The sequence below is a fragment of the Pongo abelii genome, chromosome 19 (genome assembly GCF_028885655.2).
Source record: "Pongo abelii isolate AG06213 chromosome 19, NHGRI_mPonAbe1-v2.0_pri, whole genome shotgun sequence".
In the NCBI taxonomy this organism is placed as follows: Eukaryota; Metazoa; Chordata; class Mammalia; order Primates; family Hominidae; genus Pongo; species Pongo abelii.
The window spans coordinates 94,303,271-94,322,880 of record NC_072004.2 but is presented as its reverse complement, the minus strand read 5'-3'; the positions used below and the strand labels follow the sequence as shown (position 1 = coordinate 94,322,880).

Here is a 19,610-nt window from a genome sequence, read left to right as displayed (position 1 = left end):
CATCTCTCTTCCCACCGCCTCTCTGCCAGACACAAGTGCACAGGGCCCGCCCCCTGCCTTTCGAGCCTAAATCCTCCCCAAAGTGCCAGGCACATCATAGGGCTATGTTGGCGGGCTCAGGGGTGCCCCCTGGACTCACACCCCAGCCCTTGCCCAGCCTCCATTTGACTGTAAAACAAGGGATGGAGCCACCCGGAAGGGTGTGGGGCTCCTGAGGTTTCCAGAGAGCACTGCCATGCCAGCAGCAGTGAGGACCCCGGATGTGGTGGTCGTGTTCACCTTCATCCTTCTAAAGCACTTCCAGGTGCTCTGCACGGTTCTCCTGCTCCGAACACTTTGTACCTTCTAGAGCTCTGCTCTGGTTTGGTGCTTCTGCCCCCACCCTTGGGGGACAGATTCTGTGTTCCCGCCTCACTCTGCGTTTGCTGGAACCTTTGTCCTCCGGCCCCATCTTTGCTCCCTGCCTTGTGGGTCCTTCTCCCCAAATCACAGGGACACAGGAAGGCCTCCGTGGCTGAGCAGTGGTGCGTGGGTCACCCTGTTGGTCCGTGAGGCTTGGAGGGGGAGCAGCAGCGTTGCTTGTGCTTGCTGCCGAGGTCAGCTGTCCATGGGCTGGGGGAGGCCAGCAGGGTCTGGCAGGTGCCACCTGTTCACCTCCTGGCCTGCTCTCCCCCAACCTGCTGGCCAGTCGGGTTTTGGATGTGACCCCACACTGGGAGCTGCCCTGGGGGGTCCATCTTCTCTCTGCACAAATCTCCCTTCCCTTCCAAGCCCTGTGTGACCAGGATCTCAGACACATAAGACAAAGGGAAATAGGGTTTTTAGAGTGGAGGGGTGGGCAGAGCACCCTCCCTGACCTGTGGTCATTCTTCTAGTTCGTGCACATGGCAAGGGGATTATATCGAGATCTCCAAGAAGACACGGGGCGGAGGGCTGGGGATGCAGCCTGCACTTGCAGCTGCTGTGACAGCCCGGGCTGAGTCCTTCAGCTGGAGACGGGGCTACACATGCGCACACCCCCCAGGACAAGCTCAGGGAGGCTGGGGGAGCCGCTCAGCATGGGGCTTGTTTGCAAGGCTATGCTGAGGAGGAAGGGAAGGGGGGAGTGGGGACGCCAGCCCCCCGCTTTCATTCGCTCCTGGGTGTGTGGCCCCCGGGATTCCAGCCTTCACGTCCCTGTTTCTGTCTCCTGAGAAATGCAGCAAGACAGGCTCAGCCCACAGGCCACATGAACCGGGTCCCACGAACAGCCAGGGCTCAAAGACAGTCAGTGCCGATGAGCCTGAAGCCTGGGCCCAGACCTCACGTTCGTCCCCAAAAATGGATCGGCTTGGGAGGAACGGTGCCTTGCCCACCTCGCGCTGTTGCAGCCCCCCAGCAACAGCGCGAGGAGAGAATCTGCTGCTGCCCCTGGCTCCGGAGCTGTCACCCTGGCCCCCTGCTCAGCCGTTTTGGGGGGGGGTGGGTTGCAGAGACGGGTAGAGGTTCCTTCGGTGCCTCTCCAAGCTCCCTCTGCCTCCTGCCCTGCACGGTCCTGCTCCTGTCCCTGCTCCGACTCTGGCTTGGGGTTTGCAGGGCTGAGCTTGGCTGTTCCGTGGGTCTTGGCGGAGAAAATGCAGAGCTGCATTTCCCTCCACAAAGCCGCACTGTTCTCAGCAAATCCTCCCAGGGTCGGGTGCATTTTTTTCAAGTGATTCAGCAGCACGTGAATGGGAAGGGCCGAGCTGGAGGCTCTGGCAGGAGACCTGCTGGCCCACCAGGGAAAGGGAGGGCAGCAGGACGTGGGCCCCGAGGTCCTCCCAGAGCTGCAGAGGGGGAGAGCAGGGCCCTGGGGTCGGGGAGGGCAGCAGGAAGCCTGGGCAGAGAGTGTGGCTTTGCTCTGCGTGGCTGAGGTGCTCTGATAGATGCTGTTTCCCAAGGGGAGCCAAAACCCATGGGCAGGAAGTGAGATGGGAGAGCTGGTCTCCATGGAGACGGGCACCCAGTGGCCAGCAGCTCACGTGCACTAGAATCTCAGGCAGCCGGAGAGGGAGCGTTCCCTGGGGCGGCAGGGCCTGGAACACCCCCACGTGCCCACTGGCAGGCGGTGTGGCCCAGGCCGAGGCTGTGCTTCTGTCCCCGATCTCTGTTGTGCGTCCTGTTACCTTCTCTGCCCCACCCTCTTCCGCACCCTCCCCAACAAAACATCTTTTCTGAGTAGTTGTCATTCCAGGCATTTTTCACCCTGGCCTGAGTCATGCTGGCCAAGTCCTCTGTCCTCACCCTGGATGTCACGGTCCCGCCCTGTGCCAGAGCTGCAAGTCACCACTGAGGGTGGACCTGGGGCCTCTCTGTCCCAGCCACCCACAAACTCTCAAGGTCAGAGTCTGGAAAGGGAGGTGGTGCCCCATGTCTTCACTTCCGGTGTCTACACCCTCAACTGGGGACAGATGTCCAGTGTGCTCCTACGGTGCCCCCTCTGCTGAGGTCTTTCCTGCTTCCCAGAAGGCCCCATTGCTGGCTTCTGGGACCGAGGAGGTTGGAGGACCTGAGGGTGGGTCTGGCCTCCACAGCAGCTGCAGGGCGGGAAGAGCCTGGTTCCCGCCCAGCACCACAGGGCTGTTTTTAATTACCAAGTCACAGCCCCCTTTTCTGCTCATTTCCCTAAAAGGAGTGAACTTGGAGGAGGTCTGCCGCACCCGCTGACCAAAAGGGGCCGGCATGAAGGGGCCGAGGAAGGGCAGAGCCCAGTGCCTGGGGGAGACCCTCCGACTGCCCACCGAGGGCACCCGGCTGTGTCACTTGAGGCCAGAGGCCGAAGGTGAGCTGGACCAGCTAACCCTCACTGTCACCTCGCAACCCTTGTGACACTTCCTGGCTGCTCAGCCTTGCCCCGTGCACCCGGGCAGTTCCGTAGGGAGAGGCGTGGCCTCCAAACCTAGAGGACTAGAGCAGGTCTGGGATCCTTGTGAGCACAGCCCCTTCCTGGATCACTGTCTGCCATCCCTGGTGGCGTTTGTGGCCACTTCTGCTGCTCCAGCTGGCGAGGTCAGCCCCATCCTGCTAAAAGAAGGAGGTGCTGCCCGAATGGAGAGCTTCCATGTTTCTAAGCTGTCTTTACTATGATCCTGAAGCTCAACGAGATTAGTCACACACAAACTTTTAGGGATCCCACAGCGATCTGAGAGCAGGGCCATGAAAAATACAGTCATTTATTACAGCAGTCGCAGGGCAGGGCCACAGCTGTTACTGGACATCTGTCCCGAGCTGAGGGTGTAGATACCAGAAGTGGGGAAAGGGGGCTTCACCTCCCTTTTCAGACTCCGATCTTGTGGGTGGCTGGGGCAGAGGGGCCCCTGGTACACCCTCAGCTGGCGCTTTAGACATATTAATCAAAATGGTCAGCTCGGGCCAGGTGGCTCATGCCTGTAATCCCAACACTCTGGGAGGCCAAGGTGGGTGGATCACGTGAGGTCAGGAGTTCAAGACCAGCCTGGCCAACATGGTGAAACCCCGTCTCTACTAAAAATACACACACACACACACACAAAATTAGCCGGGCATGGTGGCGGGCACCTGTAATCCCAGCTACTCCAGAGGCTGAGGCAGGAGAATCGCTTGAACCCAGGAGGCGGAGGTTGCAGTGAGCCAAGGTCGTGCCATTGCACTCCAGCCTGGGCGACAAGAGCGAAACTCTATCTCAAAAAAAAAAAAGTCAATGGAGCCCCAGCCAGGTTGACCAGCCATATGGTGTCGTTACATCCACCCAAAAGGGACGAGAGACTCTCATCCCGAGTGGCAACGCCAAGTTATAGTTACAAACGTTAGCAAGGGCTTTACTAACTGTGTGATTTGAGGGTGTGGATGTTGGCGCTCATGGCACCCCACTTTTCTGGAGAGTTTAGACAGAAGGCATGGAACGTCGCAGTCCTTCCCCAGTAAATGAACAAAGCTGAGTTCACCTGCAACTGCCATTGGATCCTCCCCAGGAGTAAGTAGAGGTTGGGTTTCATCCGGGAGAGAAAACGGTTTCTTTGATAATTCTTCTGAAATGATTGGCATGTAATTCCACCCAGAGCCAAATGAACCAAATGACACTCAGAAGACGTCTGCGGCTCCGGCCTGCCGTTACTGCGTTTGCATCTACACAGTGTGGAGTCCTCCAGGGCTGGCCCCTGGGATACATGCAGTGGCCACTGGTCTTCGTTGCCACTATGGGTGCTCTGGGCTGACTCTGACCCAGCTGCAGCATCAGAATGCCCCCCACCCACTGGTGATTTGGGCCAGTAGGGTCTTTGGCACATATGTGAAGCCCCCACCCGACTCCCAGGAACAACCCATGTTGAGAGCATGGGGACCCCTTGGCATTCTCCACCGGGCCATGAGCAGGACAGGGCAGAGGGGAGGGACACACTTTCCCTGCCAGTGCTGGTCCTGTGGGCGCCCCTCGCCAGGTGGAAGCTGGAGCCTGCAGAAGAGGGTGGACGGCTGGGAGGGGCCAGTGCCCTCCGGTGATACTGAGCAAACCCTCCCAGTCCGAGTCAGTGTGCACGCAAGGTGCAGATGATCGGGCCGGGTTTTGACTTTGTGTTTAGCAGCCGAATGTGTTTCTGAGTCCCAGGGATCCCTGCACCTCATCTGGGCAGACAGGTGACTTTGAGGGACAGTGGGCCACCTTCTGCTGCTGCCTGAGCGCGTCCCGTAGCTGAGACAGGTACTATGCTGTTACAGTGTGTGGAGCGCCCTGGGGAGAGGCTGTGAGTGGTCTAGAGGTTGGGTGTTGATATCCACCGGTTTGCCTGTCCCAAACTTGGGCCTGGGAGCCCGGCAGAGTGGCTCAAATGGAAAATGTTCTATATGGTATATTTATACATATAGCATGTGGGATTCCTCTAGCGAGCAGTTGGGCCCCTGGCAAGAAAATAAAGAGAATTCAATGAGTGTGGAATAAGTACATTTCTTAGAGGCAATTTTCTTTTTCTTTCAAAGGCAGGGTCTCGTTCTGTCACCCAGGACTGAGGTGCAGTGGTGCGTTCATAGCTCACTGCAGCCTTGAACATCTAGGTTCATACAATTCTCCCGAGTAGCTAGGACTATAGGCAGATGCCACCACGCCCATCTAATTTTTGTTTTTTGTATTTTGTTTTTTACAGATGAGTTATTGCTGTGTTGCTCAGGCTGGTCTTGAACTCCTAGCTTCAAGCAACCCACCCGCCTTGGCCTCCCAAGTGCTGGGATTACAAGTGTGAGCCACTGCACCCGGCCTTTCGAGGCAATTTTCTTCTGGGGTCTGGCTCCCTCCCCCCGTTGTGGGCATGGCTTGTTCTTATTTTCCGCAGGAACTTCCATAGTACTTCTGTGGACACAGTAGGATTGGAAAGATGTTGGTGGGTGTATGAAGGGGACGTGAGGATGCAGGACCCACATGTTGATGGCAGCAGAGGGGACACCGAGGAGAGAGAAGAAGGGAGGACCGTGCCACAGAAGCTGTGGCGTGTCTGCCTGGGGCTGGCGTGGCTGGAGTCTGGAGGGTGCCGCCCCTCCGGCCAGCCCTTGGCCCTGGCACATGCTGGTGATACCAGGTTCTCCAGCAAGCCCCCTTCACTGTCTGCTGCCCTCCGAGAGCAGCAGCAGCCGGTCCGGCCTCTGATGGTTTCCCAGGGGCGGTTGTGACTCTGGAAGTCTGACCGTAGCCCATCCTCTTTGGATCGTCTCCCGCGACCTTGGTTTTCCGCCCACCCAGTTCTTTTCCGTCCCCACTCTGGCGGGTGCACTCAGGATTGTTTTTGCAGGGGGGGAAGTGACATCATGTGGTGTCCTGGGCCGGAGGGGTGGGGGTGGGGACCCTGCGGTTGCGTGTGCTTTGAATTCAGCCGACGGTTGTACATTCCAGTAGCCGGCATCTGGCAGTGAATTCATCAGCCAGTGTATCACCCTTGATCTCAAACCCAGATGTTGTGTTCACAGCAGAAGGGAAAGAAGGAAAAACGAAATCTGAGATGCTCAGGGAGAGGCCGTGGTTTTTGGGCTCAGGGCAGTTAGAACGAGAATCTTTATAAAGACTCCCCCTCTTGCAGCTGCCTCTGGCTCCTTGGGGAAGGGGCAGAGGAGCAGAGCAGCCCCTCTTGGGGGCATGGACAGGAGATGGGCTGACGCCCACCCCAGTGCCTAACACCAGGCCCAGCACCCAGTAGGTGTTCAATAAACGTGTCTGTGCCACGATTTTCATTTCTTCCCAGATTCCTTATGTCTCTTCGCTTTCCCCAGCCCTGTTCTTCACATGGCCTGGGACTCGGAGAGGCCCTCCCTCTTTTGGAGTGGCCTGCTTTCCCCTACAGTCCTCGTGGTCCATCCTGGAGCTCAGAGTGCGGACCATTGCCATTGGCATAGAAATGTATTCTGGAGAGCTCTCTCTCCCTCCTCCTCTGTCCACCACTGGGCATTGGAAACTCTCCTTCTCTGTGTTCCTTCCTGTCCATCGTCTGTCATCTTGCCTGGATTGGATGCTCCTCCCAGGCAAAGCCTTCTGTATGCAGGATCCACCCTGTACCCTCTCTTCACCTGCTGTCGCCTCTGGGCAACAACGCCCGACAGGTACCCGCTGCTCTGGGCAGGTCAGCGGTGCAGATCCCGCTATGCCAACTGGTGTGCACTAATCAAAGTTGTCAACTGGCCCCTCTCCTTCATGTCTGCGACATGCTGGTGCTTTGGGGAAGGTTGCCGTGGAACTAGTCCTTCTTTGCCTCTCTTGATTCCCATTTTCCTTCTTTCATGTAATTTCTCATTTTGCAAAATGGGGGAGGAGGTGCCCACCCCCAATTTAAAGAGACCCTGAAGAATCTGAATTCTGTTCCCCAGGGGCAGACTAAAGCAGCCCAGGGGAGATGGAGATGCCCTCAGGCTCTGCTCCTCCAGGCCCCTCACCCCCACTTCCCGGCCCCTCACCCCCACCTCCCTGCAGGCATCTGGCGGCCTCCTCGCCAGTTCACTTTCTAGTCCTAACCCCACGTGGCTACCCTGGACCCTTGATTTGACCAGCCTCCTCTTTTCTGACACTTTAAAGAAGGAAAGTGTGTAATCTGCAGCCCCCAGGCAAAGCTAGCATGCTGGGAAGCTGCATCAAATCGAGAGTCTGTGGCCTGCTGGCCAGGACTGGGTCTGTGTACCTGAGTGGCATGATGCCACCGTCCCAATCCCTCACCCACGGGAGTGAGAGAATTCGCCCTGCTCGTCTCTGTGATGCTCGTGGTCCTGAACTGTACACACATGAGTTCCCGGACACCGCAGGCTCCACACCAGCCCCTCTAACAATCACCACAACCTTGTGAAGTGTCAGGACTGCTGTCATCGTCTCCGTCTTAGGTGTGAACAACTGTGGCTCAGTGAAGTCAAGGAGCTTCTCAAAGATCACGCAGCCGTCCGGGGGCGAATGCAGGATCTCTGTCTCTTGCTGCCTCCTTCAAATAAGTGCCCAGCTGCCACCTGGGAGCCTTAGGCGTTTTTGTAAGAGAACAACATGTGAACCTCAATGCCCATGGTAGGATGCAACATTTTGGCCGTTTTGAAGTAATCTTTGCTTATTTTCTGAACTCCAGTGATGTGCTTGCTGAGTGCCTATTATGTGTTAAGCATTGTGCGTTATAGTGGACCATTGAAAGGCAGCTCCAAGGCCGGGCGTGGTAGCTCACGCCTGTAATCCCAGCACGTTGGGAGGCCGAGGCAGGCGGATCACGAGGTCAGGAGTTCAAGACCATCCTGGCCAGCATGGTGAAACCCCATCTCTACTAAAAATACAAAAAATTAGCCGGGCATGGTGGCACGTGCCTGTAATCCCAGCTACTTGGGAGGCTGAGGCAGGAGAATTGCTTGAACCCAGGAGGCGGAGGTTGCAGTGGGCCAAGATTCCACCATTGCACTCCAGCCTGGATGACAGAGCTAGACTCCATCTCAAAAGAAAAAAAAGAAAAGCAGCTCCAGAAATTTCCAAAATAACATACAGAATTCAGTAGACTGTAGTAAAGGCCGGCTTGCTGCTCCTACTGGAAGTATTGATTCCTTTGGATTCTGCGGGTTTGCTTTTTTTTTTTTTTTTTCTTTTCTTTTCTTTTTTTTAAAGACAGATTCTCACTCTGTTACCCAGGCTGGAGTGCAGTGGCATGATCTCAGCTCACTGCAACTTTCACCTCCTGGGTTCAAGCGATTCTCCTGCCTCAGCTTCCCAAGTGGCTGGGATTACAGGCACCTGCCACCACACCTGGCTGATTTTTGTATTTTTTGTAGAGATGGGGTTTCACCATGTTGGCTAGGCTGGTCTCAAACTCCTGACCTCAAGTGATCCACCCGCCTCGGCCTCCCGAAGTGCTGGGATTATAGGAGTGAGCCACCGTGCCTGGCCCTGGTTTGCTTGTGAGCTGGTGACTCTGCTACATGAAGAGCAAACTTTGACCAAGTTAATCTGGCACATTGACCAATTTGCATAAACATTTTTGGTGCAGCATTGTCATAAGGTATATAGATTAGGCAGGGAGCAAGAGAGCCAAGGACAAACTGCACCTGGGCCACCAGCCCAAAGTTGTCAGCATCATCTCAGCTCCAGCTGGCAAAGAGTTAGTGAGCACCAACTGTTCTGCAGTCAGAATCTAGCCTCAACCTGTTAGGACCTCCCAGGGCCCTGAGCAGATAGGTGTGCAGGAATTGACAGCAGGATGGAAAAGAGATGGGGAATATACCAAGTGCTGCAGAAGGACAGGATTTCCCAGAGGAAGACAGAAAAGGGCTATTTTAGCTGGGTCTTGAAGAATGAAGGGAAGTTCTCCAGGCAGAGAGGGGGAGATGGCATTTGGGGCAGAAGAAACTTACCTGTTCAGGCCGGGTGTGGTGGCTCACATCTGTAATCCCAGCACTTTGTGAGACCAAGGTGGGCGGATCAATTGAGGTCAGGAGTTCGAGACCAGCCTGGCCAACATGCCAAAACCCCGTCTCTACTAAAAATACCAAAAAAAAAAAAAAAAAATTATCTTGGCAAGGTGGCAGGTACCTGTAATCCCAGCTACTCAGGAGGCTGAGGCAGGAGAATTGCTCGAACCTGGGAGGCAGAGGTTGCAGTGAGCTGAGATCAAGCCATTGCACTCCAGCCTGGGTGACAAAAGTGAAACTCCGTCTCAAAAAAATACATATGATAATTAGCCAGGCATGGTGGTGACCGCCTGTAATCCCAGCTACTTGGGAGGCTAAGGCAGGAGAGTCACTTGAAGCCAGGAGACGGAGGTTGCAGTGAACTGAGATCGCGCCACTGTACTCCAGCCTGGGGGGGGGGGGTGACAGAGCAAGACTCGTCTAAAAAACAAAAAAAAGAAAGAAAGAAACTTGTCTGTTGAGAGGTGTGGATGCACCTGGGTGTGTTCAGGGCAGAGAAGTATTATGAAGTGATAGAATAGCGGGAGCACGGGTTGGGGGTGTTGGGCACAGCAGCCGAGGCCCCTGGCTGACTTCAGGTTGCAAAGGTGCTCATATTTTAGGGGAGGGCAGGGAGCAGCCAAGGATGATGTTTGAGCAGAAAGGAACGTGAATTAAAAAAAGACAACTGATGTCGGTGGATGAGAGGACGGTTGGGAGGGCACTGGAAATAGGAGGCCATCAGGGCAAAGCCCTCTGTTCTGGAGTGGCCTGCCGGGAGACATTTCCTAGATGTGGCTTTTCAGGATGAGGCCTGGCTTAGCCTGGGAAACAGGAGCCTGTGGCCTCGGCCAGTCATGACTCAGCTCCAACAGAAGAAGAAAGAAGAAATGGGTTTGTGCCCAGGCGAGGCAGTGGGGCTGTGGTGTGGGACTCTGGTGCCAGCCTGGGATCCAGAGAGCATTGCTGGGGCCCGGGGGGATGGACACAGATGGAACACCCACATGCCTGGGCCTCCCTGCCCCTGTGGGAAGAGACAGCCCTGCCTAAGGGATTCCAAGAGATTTGAGCCGACCATGTGGGGTGGGGCTGGGGCTGGGGCTGGGAGGCTGCCTGGAGCCTGGCGTGGTCTGCTCCTTACCTCTCTGTTTTGCTCATATCCACCCTAACAACACTTACCCAGAGTGACCCTGAATAGCTGAGTTTGGGAGGGCAAAGCTTTTAAAGCCATTAAAACAGACCATGTCACTAACTAATGGCCTTGAAATTTAAAAAGGGAGGGCTCTACCCAACCCTGCCCAAGTGACAGCATGAACTACTGATCTGCTTGTCCTCAGGTTACCAGGAGCGGAACAGAGTCCTGGCTTAATTGCTAGGAGAAAGCCCTGTGTTGCATGGCCTGTCAGCAACCTCAGGCTCCACAATATTCTGGAATTGCCCCAGCCCAGCCTCTTCCCCAACTCCTTCCTCTTTGGTTGTGGCTTGGTTGGGATCCTCTTTCCTTCTGTTTGTCCTTCCTCAGCATCTGTCCCTTGGGTCTGCCAGCTGTGCCTGCCGATGTCTCCTTTGGGTGAAACTTCCTGGCCCTTCCCCTGTTGTGCCGCTGATAGAATCTGTGTTCCTGTAAAGAATCACCCAGGCTGGGCACAGTGGCTCACGCCTGTAATCTCAGCACTTTGGGAGACCGAAGCAGGTGGATCATTTGAAGTCAGGAGTTCGAGAACAGCCTGGCCAACATGATGAAACCCTGTCTCTACTAAAAATACAAAAATTAAGGTTGGGCACTGTAGCTCACGCCTATAATCCCAGCACTTTGGGAGACCGAGGCAGGTGGATCACCTGAGGTCAGGAGCTCAAGACCAGCCTGGCCAACATAGCGAAACGCTTTCTCTACTAAAAATACAAAAATTAGCTGGGTGTGGTGGCAGCTGCCTGTAATCTGAGCTACTTGAGAAGCTGAGGCAGGCGAATTTCTTGAACCCAGGAGGTAGAGGTTGCAGTGAGCCGAGATCATGCCACTGCACTCTAGCCTGGGCAACAGAGTGAGACTCCGTCTGAAAAAAAAAAAAAAAATTAACTGGATGTGGTGACAGGCGCCTGTAATCCCAGCTACTCGAGAGGCTGAGGCAGGAGAATCACTTGAACCTGGGAGATAGAGGTTACAGTGTGCCAAAATTGTGCCACTGCACTCCAGCCTGGGCAACAGAGCAAGGTTCCATCTCAACAACAACAACAACAAAAATTACTCATAGAACATTTTCCAGGTCAGGACAGATGAGAACAGCTGGATAGACCTTTCCAGATGTAAGACCCCCAAACCTAAATATGCCAGGTACTTTTAAGGCCACTTTAAGGTGGGTAACTTCCCCTTTGCCCTCAGCCCAGAAAAGCTTGTTTCCAATAGGCCGTGGCTGGAGGGTGGGGAAATGTCCCATCCTTCACAGAATGTGTGGGATTGTGGGTCAGTTCCATGGGGTACCTGCTTGCCCCAGCCACCAGTGAGTACCCACCGGAGTGAAGGAAAGAAAAAAGCCAAAAGCACTCAAACATGATATCAACACATGAACTTCAGTCAAATCAATGACTGCCTCCCACTGTTACAGAAACCGCCCTGGTCACAAGGGACTCTGGGCTTCTGGCTTGGGCTCCTGTCAACAAAGAAGGGATTCTTGTTGAAGAATCGTGGGAGGAGGAGGAGGCTGGGCATCATCTCTCAGCTTGGAGGAGGAGACGCCATGCTGGGGGCTGGGATCACCATGCCCCTTGCCCGCCTCTCACCTTGCTGCTGTCTGTAACCCCCGAGCACCTCCTGTAGGCCTGGACGTCTTATCCCTTTCCTTAGCCCCAAGAGCGTGTTTCAGGAACTCTCCTCACCTCTGTGTCTTGTGTTTTGCAGTGATCAGGGCCAAAGCGGTCAGTGAGAAGGAGGTGGACTCTGGGAACGACATTTACGGCAACCCTATCAAGAGGATCCAGTATGAGATCAAGCAGATAAAGGTAATAGTGGCCGCCGGTGTCCCGGGCTGCACTGTGGGCACAGCTGTGGGGTGTTGGGGTTGGCAGAGAGCCTGGGTCCCTGGAACACGATCCGGCCACCTGTGGAGTAGAGCAGAGGATGAGATCATCAAGCTGCAGATAGATCCGATTTCCCTTAATCCTCGAATGCCTTAAAAGTTGTATGGAGATGACATGTTCCCCACAAGTTCAATTCCTTCAGAAACCTGTCCAGGCGTTGCAGCTCACACCTGTAATCCCAGCACTTCGGGAGGCCGAGGTGGGCGGATCACTTGAGCTCAGGAGTTCAAGACCAGCCTGGGCAACATGGTGAAAATCCATCTCTACAAAAAACTAGCCAGGCATGGTAGCGCCCACCTGTGGTCCCAGCTATTCAGGAGGCTGAGGTGGGAGAATCGCTTGAGCCCGGGAGGCGGAGGTTGCAGTGAGACGACATCTCACCACTGTATTCCAGGCTGGGTGACAGAGTGAGACCCTGTATTTAAAAAAAAAAAAAAATAGAATGTGATACGGAGGGCAGGGCCTGGCCTGGGGCAGGAGAGGTGATGCTGTTGTCATTGATAGTAACTAACATGGTCTGTAAGAGAGAAGAAAATTCATGTTGCAGTTAGAGGGACAGCCGTGTGATATGGTAGTAGTTGTAGTCATCCATATTTAATTTTGTTATTAAAAATAAAAAGTAGGCCGGGCACAGTGTCTCACGCCTATAGTCCTAGCACTTTGGGAGGCTGAGGTGGGTGGATTACCTGAAGTCAGGAGTTCAAGACCAGCCTGGCCAACATGGAGAAACCCCATCTCTACTAAAAATACAAAAACTAGTTGGGCGTGGTGGCGAGTGCCTGTGATCCCAGCTACTTGGGAGGCTGAGGCAGGAGAGTCACTTGAACCTGGGAAGCAGAGGTTGCTGTGAGCTGAGATTGCACCACTGCACTCCAGCCTGGGCAACAAGAGCGAAACTCCATTTCAAAAAAAAAAAAAAAAGTAGTTGAAAATCAATGTTATCAGAAGGTCAGTGGAATGCTTTATCATCACATCTATGTCAGTTTAAGGGGATGACCTAGTCTCTCAGTGCCTGAGTCTCTTTCTTTACGAAGCAGGAAAGAGGATCTGCTCTTATGACCTCATAAAGGGGCGTGAAAAGGCCAGTGCCAGTGCCAAGGAAATGCTTTTAGCCTTTTGGCAAATGATGTCATTTAGTACAGCATCAACATAACCTTTCTTGGTACAAGTTGGAGTGTCACTCTCAAGCCATTTGTCATGACATCAGGCATGCTCCCATTCCATTTGGGTTTGCTTATTGAAACTCTTCGGGGGCAAAAAACAGCCTCCCTGAGTGCTGGGAAAATGCCATTCTTCACCTGGGCAGCAGGTGCGTTCCTGAAAGGCTGTGAGTAAATCACACGTTGAGAAAGCAAACTCCTCTGGCCCATGGAGTTACGTCCTAATTCCTGAGGTGCCTCTCTGCTCTCATTGCTATCAGGTAGACAATATTTGATCAAAATTCCTGGAAATATGGGTTGGGTGGAGGGACTTATGCCTGTAATCCCAGCACTTTGGGAGGCCAAGGCAAGAGGACTGCTTGAGCTCAGGAGTTTGAGACCAGCCTGGGTGATAGAGCGAGACCTCGTCTCTACTAATTAAAAAAAAAAAAAGCCGAGCATGGTGGCACGCGCCTGTAGTCCCAGCTACTCGGGAGGCTGAGGTGGGAGGATCACTTGAGCCTGGGAAGTTGAGGTTGCAGCCCTAGCCTGGGCAACAGAGTGAGACCCTATCTCCAAAAAATAAAAAATTCCTGGAAATATGCAAAAGTCATGGTCCTTCATGGTGGTCCAGAGTCATGCGGAGGTACAAAAGCCCCTCCCCAGAGATTCAGAAATGACCTCATTGGGGTGGGGGGTGAGGGGACAGAGGTGTTGTCTGAGGAGGTCATGCTCCAGATGACAGTCTTTTTTTTTTTTTTTGAGATGGAGTCTCACTGTCTCCCAGGCTGGAGTGCAGTGGCGCAATCATGGCTCACTGCAAGCTCCGCCTCCCGGGTTCACACCATTCTCCTGCCTCAGCCTCCCGAGTAGCTGGGACTACAAGCGCCCGCCACCACACCCGGCTAATTTTTTGTATTTTTAGTAGAGACGGGGTTTCACCGTGTTAGCCAGGATGGTCTCAATCTCCTGACCTCGTGATCTGCCCGCCTCGGCCTCCCAAAGTGCTGGGATTACAGGCATGAGCCACCGCGCTCGGCACAGATGAGTCTTGTGCCCACCTGCTGTGATCTGCCACACTAAGAGTTGAGTGACTCCAAAGAATCACTTTGCTATAAGAAGTCTTTTTCTTTTCTTTTCTTTTTTTGAGACGGAGTCTCTGTCATACAGGTGGGAGTGCAGTGGCGCCATCTCGGCTCACTGCAACCTCCACCTCCCGGGTTCAAGCGATTCTCCTGCCTCAGCCTTCCAAGTAGCTGGGACTACAGGCGCGTGCCACCACGCTCAGCTAATTTTTGTATTTTTAGTAGAAACGAGGTTTTGCTACGTTGGCCAGGCTGGTCTCGAACTCCTGACCTCAAGCGATCTGCCCACTTCAGCCTCCCAAAGTGCTGGGACTACAGCCATGAGCCCTGAGCCCAGCTGGAACGGTCCTTTTCTAATCCGTGTATTTGTACTTCCTGGTCCTCTTGGGTGCTGGCTGTGCCCCGGATACAGGTTGTGCCGCCCGGGGTGTTCCGGATGGGAACAGAATTCACCAACTGTGTGGCCTCCCTCTGCTTACATGTCCTCCTCCTTGTCTTTCCAGATGTTCAAAGGGCCTGAGAAGGATATAGAGTTCATCTACACGGCCCCCTCCTCGGCAGTGTGTGGGGTCTCGCTGGACGTTGGAGGAAAGAAGGAATATCTCATTGCAGGTGTGTATGAGTGGGGCCATCAGCCGGAGGCTTGCACAGAAGTGGGGCTGTTCCTAGACGCGGTCCAGGGCTCGTTTCCCAGGCTCGGGGGGTGGGGAGGTGGAGTAGCTGAGGAACAGTGAGGCAGGGTACAGAGCCCTCTCGGCCACTTCCCGTCAGAGAATGCTAGTGAATGTTCACCTACCTGCCAATTTCCTGGGAAATTCGAGATTGGTGGACAAAAAAAAGTGAGCATTTTTGCCTTTTGTTCCTAAAAGGGAGGCGAGTGCAGGATGCTGGAGGCATGCAAGGCAGAGAAACCCTTTCTGCTGTCGGGAGGGCCCAAAGCTTGCGTAACGTCTATTGATACTGTGCACAAGACCTGCTTGACTTATTCATTCATCTGTCTCCTTTTTTTATTGCGGTAAAATATACGTAACAAAATGTAGCCATGTTAATTCACCATTTTCTTTCTTTTTTTTTTTTTTTTTTTTTTTGTTTGAGACGGAGTGTCACTCTGTCGCCCAGGCTGGAGTGCAGTGGTGCGATCTTGGCTCACTGCAACCTCCACCTCCCGGGTTCAAGCGATTCTCCTGCCTCAGCCTCCCGAGTAGTTGGGATTATAGGCACGCACCACCACGCCCAGCTAATTTTTGTATTTTTAGTAGAGACGGGGTTTTACCACGTTGGCCAGGCTGGTCTCGAACTCTTGACCTCAGGTGATCCACCCGCCTCGGCCTCCCAAAGTGGCAGGATTACAGGCGTGAGCCGCCGTGCCCGGCCAACCATTTTCAAGTGTACATTTCAGTGGCATGAGATATATTCGCTGTTGTGCAACCATCACCACCATCTATCTCCACATCTTCCCAAACCAAAACTCCGTCCCCGTTAAACACTAACTCCCCCTTCTCTCTTCCCTCAGCCCTTGGCCACCTCCATTTTACTTTCTGTCTCTGTGCATTCGTCTGCTCCAGAGGCCTCACATGGGTGGAACCCTGCAGTGTTTGTCCTGTCTGGCCTATTTCAGTAGCATCATGTTTTCAAGGTTCATTCACGTTACAGCATACATCAGAATTTCCTTACTCTTTTTTTTGTTTTTGAGACAGTCTCGCTCTATTTCCCAGGCTGGAGTGCAATGGCACAATCTCGGCTCATTGCAACCTCCACTTCCCAGGTTCAAGTGATTCTCCTGCCTCAGCCTCTCAAGTAGCTGGGATTATAGACACGCGCCACCACACCTGGCTAATTTTTTTTTGTATTTTTAGTACAGACAGGGTTTCACCATGTTGGCCAGGCTGGTCTCGAACTCCTGACCTCAGTTGATCCGCCCACCTCAGCCTCCCAAAGTGCTGGGATTACAGGCGTGAGCCACCACGCCTGGCCCAAAATGTCCTTACTTTTTAAGGATGAATAATATTTCATTGTATGAATGTAGCACATTTTGTTTATTGTTGCATCTCTTTGTTTATACTTTTTTTTTTTTTTTTTCCTGAGACAAAGTCTTGCTCTGTTTCCCAGGCTGGAGTGCGATCATGACTCACTGCAACCTCGATCTCCTAGGGTCAAGTGATCCTCTCGCCTCAGCCTCCCAAAGTGCTGGGATCGACTACAGGTGTGTGCCACCACACCCAGCTAATTTTTTTATTTTTTGGTAAAGAAGAAGTCTCACCATGTTGCCCAGGTTGGTCTTGAACTCCGAGGCTCAAGCAATCCTCTCAGCCTCCCAAAGTGCTGGGATTATAGGCGTGAGCCACTGTGCCCAGCCTGTATTTTTATTCCGAAATAAAATTATTTTCCCTTACTTCCTTCTACCACCCAGCTAGGCTGAACCACAGGAGGCCAGGACGGGATTCTCGATCTCAGCACTATTAACATTTGGGGATGGACCATTCTTTGTTGTGGGGGCCTACCTTGTACATTATAGGATATTCAGCTGCATCCCTGGCCTCTACCCTCTACATGCCACAGCACCTGCTTCAGTCGCGGGGTCTCTGGACATTGCCACATGTGTCCAGGGGAGGTGGGGTAGATTGCCCCTGCTTGAGAACCACTGGGCTCAAAGAGCTTTCTGCAGTGATGGAAACGGTCTCTGCACCATTCAGTCCAGCGGCCCCCAGCCTTGTGGCTCGTGAGCACCTGAGATATGGCTAGTGCAGCCGAGGAGCTGAATTTTAAATTTTATTTCATTTCAAGTAATTTGAGTTTAAATGTAAACAGCCACGTGTGGCCGGCAGCCGCAGTCTAGCATGGCACTGACTCAGCCAGTTAAGGAACATTATTCCCCTCCTCCCTTGGGAAGTAGGAATCTGATCACAAACTTAAGAAAAAAAGAATAGACAAGGCCTGGTGCAGTGGCTCATGCCTGTAATCCCAGCACTTTGGGAGGCTGAGGCGGGCGGATTGCTTGAGGTCAGGAGTTCAAGACCAGCCTTGCCAACATGGTAAAACCCTGTCTGTACTAAAAATACAAAAATTAGCTGGGCGTGGTGGCATGTGCCTGTAGTCCCATCTACTCAGGAGGGTGAGGCACGAGAATCATTTGAACCCAGGAGGCAGAGATTGCAGCAAGCTGAGATCACGCCACTGTACTCCAGCCTGGGTGACTGAGCAAGACCCCGTCTCACAAAAAAAAAAAAAAAAAAAGAGAGAAGAGACAAGACAACTCCCCTAGCCTGGTACTATATTTTGTTCCAAAAGGCAACTGTAATCATAAACATATACTCCAAATCCAAATATCCATGATTGGGGGATTTTCTTCTGGTTTAGGTGACGTGTACTTTTTTCCCTTCTAAAAATCAACGTGTGCTTAGTGGGCATCTGTTAGGTGCCCCATGTTAGGGACATGGGAGATTCCCACAGTGAGATCCTTGGCTCTGGTCATCATGGAGCACACAGATGTTCCGACTGGGGAGACTGGAAAAGAAAGCAGAGAAAATAGACAGATTTTGCTTGTGGAGAATTGTGAATAGTGAGTGAATGCTTAGAAGGTGCAAAAGGGGCCGGGCGCGGTGGCTCACGCCTGTAATCCCAGCACTTTGGGAGGCCGAGACGGGCAGATCGTGAGGTCAGGAGATTGAGACCATCCTGGTTAACACGGTGAAACCCCGTCTCCACTAAAAATACAAAAAAAAAACTAGCTGGGTGTGGTGGCGGGCGCCTGTAGTCCCAGCTACTCAGGAGGCTGAGGCAGGAGAATGGCGTGAACCTGGGAGGCAGAGCTTGCAGTGAGCTGAGATCGCGCCACTGCACTCCAGCCTGGGCGACAGAGCGAGACTTCATCTCAAAAAAAAAAAAAAAAGAAGGTGCAAAAGGAAGAGAGACTCTCACAGGTCCAAGGGTCTAGACAGACGTGCTGCTGGGAGAAGGTGGTGTCCTTGCCTGTAGCGGGGGAGGAGGTCATTGCAGGGAGGAAGATGCAGGGGTGTGAGTTGGGCAGGAGGGAAGACTCCTGTTATCTCCCCTTGGGTACGATCTTCCCTCCCTTCCTTAACATGCTCACAGCTCCTGCTTTGCTGGGTATCTCGGTCATCAAGACTTCTGTCCCTCTCCTTGGGGATAATAGGAGACTTTCCCTCCCTTTTAAGATGCATTTCTGGACTTCCTAAAATGTTTTATTATGAGCACTTTTCTTATTCTTTTTCCAAGACAGAGTTTCCCTCTATTGCCCAGGCTGGAATGCAGTGGTGTGATCTTGGCTCACAGCAACCTCTGCCTTCTGGGCGATTCTCGTGCCTCAGCCACCCGAGTAGCTGGGATTTCAGGCATGTGCCACCATGCCTGGCTAATTTTTGTGTTTTTAGTAGAGATGGGGTTTCAGCATGTTGGCCAGGCTGGTCTCAAACTCCTGGCCTCAAATAATCTACCCGCCTCTGCCTCCCAAAGTGCTGGGATTATAGGCACGAGCCACCATGCCTAGCCATGAGCACTTATTTTTTTTTAACAGCTTTATTGAGATGCAAGTCACACTCTATTCAATGTATCCATTAAAAATATACAGTTCGGGCCAGGTGTGGTGGCCCATGCCTGTGATCCCAGCACTTTGAAAGGCCAACATGGGAGAATTGGTTGAGGCCAGGAGTTCGAGACCAGCCTGGGCAACATAGTGAGACCCTGTCTCAACAAAAACAAAAATAATTAGCCAGGCATGGTAGCATGTGCCTGTAGTCCCAGCTTCTCAGGAGGCTGAGATGGGAGGATCGCTTAAGCCAAGGGTTTGAGGCCGCAGTGTCATACCACTGCACTCCAGACTAGGTGAAAGCAAGACCTTGTTTAAAAAAAAAAATCCTACAATTCAGTGGTTTTTGTTTTTTTTTTTTTTTTTTTGGAGACAGTCTCGCTGTATCCGTCCGACTGGAGTGCAGTGGCACGATCTTGACTCACTGCAATCTCTGCCTCCTGGGTTCAAGTGATTCTCATGCCTCAGCCTCCCAAGTAGCTGGGATTACAGGTGTGTGCCCCCACGCCTGGCTAATTTTTGTATTTTTAGTAGATACGGGGTTTCACCATGTTGGCCAGGCTGGTCTTGAACTCCTGACTTCAGGTGATCTGCCGGCCTCGGCCTTCCAAAGTGCTGGGATAACAGGCATGAGCCACCGCGCCCGGCCTACAATTCAGTGGTTTTAGTATAGTCACAGAGTTGTGCAACCATCACTGCAGTCAAAAAGAAATCCTGTATTCTTGAGCTGTTACCCTCCTAATCCCCCCTCCCCCTCCCTCAGCCCTAAGCAGCCACTGGTATACTTTCCGTCTCTATAGATTTCTCTAGGCTGGGCTTTCCTGGGAACGGAATCATACGTGTGACTCTGTGTAACTGGCTTCTTTCGTGTTTCCAAGGGTCATCCATGTT

At 53.1% G+C, this 19,610-nt stretch overlaps 1 protein-coding gene across 6 annotated transcripts in view; it reads left to right on the top strand.

Annotated features, from left to right (window-relative positions):
* Positions 1-19,610, top strand: part of TIMP2 (TIMP metallopeptidase inhibitor 2) — a 73,474-nt gene that overhangs the window by 41,490 nt on the left and 12,374 nt on the right. For all 6 annotated transcript variants that reach the window (XM_024234462.3, XM_054535820.2, XM_054535816.2 and 3 more), the window contains 2 exons: positions 11,771-11,871; positions 14,677-14,785. In XM_024234462.3, coding sequence (XP_024090230.1) covers positions 11,771-11,871; positions 14,677-14,785 — 210 coding nt within the window. The remainder of the gene's footprint in view (positions 1-11,770; positions 11,872-14,676; positions 14,786-19,610) is intronic.